Here is a 4,189-nt window from a genome sequence, read left to right on the forward strand (position 1 = left end):
ACTTACCACACAGCCACTCCTGCTATTTTTTAATGGCACACACACATAAATGCATATATACATACGTGTGTGTGTGTGTGTGTGTTTATATATATACACATATATATATGTGTGTGTGTGTGTAGAGCTACAGATATTTACATAGATAGATATGCACTTAAAAACAATGGGAGAAAACTTGAAAGTTTAAAAAAAGAAAAATTCTTGGAAATTGAAATCAACATCACAGTCCCCACTTCCTTCATTTTCAAACAGAAAATGAAACGTAATTTAAAAGCAATAACAAGCCTTTTTAATATTTTCATTAATCCCACTCCTCCATAAATCCTAAAATTTTGGCTTTTTTTCCAAATTTATTTTGAAATCATATTTTTAAAATACAGACAGTCCGAATTTGCAATTTGTGTTTATAATTTCGAAATAATTTTCATACGAAAAGTTGTGTAATTCAAGAGAGATTTAGCTGTTGTTTCTAGCACATCCCATGACCACCTGCTACATTACTCATTTCTTTGTCACTCTGATAATGTTTTTCAATATTTTTCTCCCCATAAACACATTTTTTGGAATGATGATGCAGTGGTCCATTGCAATTTAATTTTTTAATCCTTTCATCCAACATCAAGCGTGTATGTAAGAAAAAAAACATTTAATAACAGAAAAGAATACTATTAAAATAAATTATCATTTACATACCTTTTTTTAAAACACTCTATCACTCTAATGAAATTCTTTGCAGACAGGCATACACACACGCTGACAAATACACACACGCTGACAAACACACACACATTGACAAACACACACACTCAATGTGAGAGATATAGTTTTATAAAGAGTAGGAGAGAGTGTGTTAAAAATGCATAGAGATGGGGAAAGTTTACCATGAGAAAAGTGAAAAAAAAAAAAGAAAGAGATAGATAGAGATCTTTTCAGTTGCTGTCACAGATTTAGAAATTTTAAAATTAAGTGCAAATTTTCAAAAAAGCACAAAGTCCTCACTGCTGAGTGGCAGGTGTTAGGAAAGGTATCCAGCTGTAAAAATCCTGCCAAAACAGTCACAAAAGTCTGGTGCAGGCTTCTGCCTGGCTGGCTCTTGTGAAATCATCCCACCCATGTTAGTATGGAAGGCAAACATTAAACGACGATGTTTTTTCTCCGTGTTTTTTCTCCTTGTCTCCGTATTCTTTCTGTTGAAGAGCGTAGCTCGAAACGTCAAAGACTTTCCGTATTCCCGAGCGTCATACTAATATATACTTTTGTTATTTACACCACCTGTCCTCGTCTGTTGTTATTTTTTGTATATTCTCCCATATATACATATATATATATATATCTGAATTCAGAACATAAAAGAGCTTGAACTAAATACAGTGAAGTAATTTGTCTGATATTCTAAAGGTTCTGTCAACACACCACTCTCTCAGACATGCGTAATAGAAACACATAAAAGCATAGATGTTTCATGCTACTTTAGTCTACACTGTGAAATGACCTTATCTAGCTTATGATTAAGGTTAGGGTTAGATTGCATGATAAAATGTAAATGGCCAGGCAGACTGCATACTAAAGTGGCACCAGATATCTTGTAATTTCTTTTCTGGTTTATAATATAAAGTGCAACCAGTGACATTGAGAAAATGAAATGATTATATATAATAGCTAATCAATAATAGAGAGGGAAGTAACTGATTTACCTCTCGTTCACGATCCACTTGAGCTTGCACCAGAGGTAAATTGTGAGGTTTGTTTTCACAGGCTTGAAGCAACTCCTTATGTTTTTTTGTCATTTCATGCTTCTGGGCTAAGGAAATGTAAACAAAAGCAGAGATTTTTCAGTAAATTAAATACCACAAACAATAAAATGTAATACCATAAACAGAAATTTTAATTTAAGATTAAGAAAGAAAAACAAATATTTATCTTTAGTCACCGTTTTCCATGCTGGCACTGGTGATAATTCTGCTTTTCTCTCCACTTTGTCCATCACTTCAGAAAACAGTAACTAAATTCAAAATAATTTTCTTCAGTCAATTCTCTTGATAAGGTGTTTCACTATAGAATGCTGGTAAATGAACACTTGTCATACAATCATTATCATCATCAACAACATCTGTCTGTTTTCCATGCTGGCATGGGTTGGATGGCTGACAGGAACTGGCAAGACCAGGGTCCACACCAGGTTCTATAATGTTTTTTCTTGGCTTCTATGGCTGGATGCCCTTCCAAACACCAACACACTCTACAGGTACTATCACCAGTACTTTTTACGTGGCACCAGCATGAACACCAATGGTTTTTATGTGGCACCTTAGTTTTAGGATCTCAATTCTGTTGTGATGGGCAGGTCTTCTCAAGTACAGCAATGCATCACATATTTCAGTCCTCTGTCATTTCCTTCATAAGGTTCACAAAAAGAAAAAGCTTCCTACAGGATGCAAGATAAAATGTAAATGCATATTTGGCATGTATGTACTGCTCCAGTCGTTTACTAAATCAAACAGACTTGATTAGATTAGCTCAAAAGCAGGTAATTAGTTGTCTGAACATTATGAATAACATCTAGATGGCCAGCGTCCAAGATAAGCTATATCTCACTCTAGAGATTGTCAAAAGGCCCAAACACGAATGTCAAAATCAAAAGTTGTTATAAATGTTACAATGCAAACCAAATGCTTTTCAACAGTAGTTTTTGTCTTGCTTGCTTAGTTTAAATGTTGGTTTTATACCAATATATTCAATAAGACCACACTATGAAGCTTTTTGAACAAATTCAAGCATCTCCTCCAACCAAACATGCTTTGGTTTTCCTCAGACGAGAAAAATGTCTGCCAGGATCAGATGATGAACACACAGAACAATCATTGGCTTGCAGTGTCCCCAAAGCATGTACCAAGAGTGATAAAAATCAAACATCCAGTCAACATCATGGTGTTTGGAGTGATCACTAGTGATAGTGACACTATGTGTCCATTCATCTCCCCACACAGCCTCAGACTCAACATAGAATGCCTGGAGGAGGTAGTGCTGCCCTGGGTCAAGAGGGTGGCTGCTGGAAGGCCCTATATTTGGTAACAGGACTCTGCACCATGCCACACATGGCTGTCAGATAATGTCTACAACCACACCACCCCTAACACCTGGCCACCTAACTCTTCAGACTGCAACTCCTTGATTATTATGTGTGGGGTGCAGTTGAGCGAGAGACCAACAAAACTCCTTATAACACCAAAGATGAACTGAAGGCAAGGATTATGGCAGCATTCACCAACTTAAACAAGGAGGCCGTCCAGAAGAGTTGCAGGAAATTCTGAAGTTGTCTGGAATCCATGGTTGAAGCCAGTAGTAATTTTATTGAATGAATTTACTCTTTAGTATTTCAAGATATTTTTATGTAATTTGGTGAATATATCTCTTAAAATGAGATGTCAGTATTATTTTCATTTTTGAATAATTTAGACGACAATTTATTCACCGCACCCTGTATAAGAAAACTTTCTTTAACTTTAATTCATAGTTATTGGAAAATATGCAAACTGAAATCATAAAATATATAATCAAGCAACAAATCCTCTAAACTTACTGGCCTTGTGCAAAAATTTGAAATGATTATTATTACTATTATGTTGATACAATTCATTGTGGCATTATTACCAGCTCTGCAAAGATGGCACAAATGTTGAACTACAATTAATTTTGTTGATTAATGACCAAGTTCAAATCCTATCAGTCTTACTTTGACATTTTATCCCACTGTTTGTCTACTGCAGCTTTTCCATCACATCATCTGTGTATATGTGTGAATAAGTACAAATTGTTCGATGCAATAGAAATTTATACAGGGTCAAGGGGTCACCAACTAACTGGGGTATATCAAAACTCAAGTAAAGTATTGTGGGCAGAGACAACAACAGGACTTCTTGCTTCATATAAATGATATTCATGGCACATCATCATCATCGTTTAACGTCCGCTTTCCATGCTAGCATGGGTTGGACGATTTGACTGAGGACTGGTGAAGCCGGATGGCAACACCAGGCTCCAATCTAATTTGGCAGAGTTTCTACAGCTGGATGCCCTTCCTAACGCCAACCACTCAGAGAGTGTAGTGGGTGCTTTTACGTGTCACCCGCACGAAGGCCAGTCAGGCGGTACTGGCAACGGCCATGCTCAAAATGGTGTCTTTTAT

The 4,189-nt window shown here is 36.2% G+C and overlaps 1 protein-coding gene across 3 annotated transcripts in view; it reads right to left on the reverse strand.

Moving 5' to 3' along the window:
- Positions 1–4,189, reverse strand: part of LOC106872292 (protein DGCR6) — a 30,621-nt gene that overhangs the window by 3,308 nt on the left and 23,124 nt on the right. For all 3 annotated transcript variants that reach the window (XM_014919230.2, XM_052969019.1, XM_014919229.2), the window contains one exon: positions 1,698–1,804. In XM_014919230.2, coding sequence (XP_014774716.1) covers positions 1,698–1,804 — 107 coding nt within the window. The remainder of the gene's footprint in view (positions 1–1,697; positions 1,805–4,189) is intronic.

This window comes from Octopus bimaculoides, chromosome 1, assembly GCF_001194135.2.
Source record: "Octopus bimaculoides isolate UCB-OBI-ISO-001 chromosome 1, ASM119413v2, whole genome shotgun sequence".
In the NCBI taxonomy this organism is placed as follows: domain Eukaryota; kingdom Metazoa; phylum Mollusca; class Cephalopoda; order Octopoda; family Octopodidae; genus Octopus; species Octopus bimaculoides.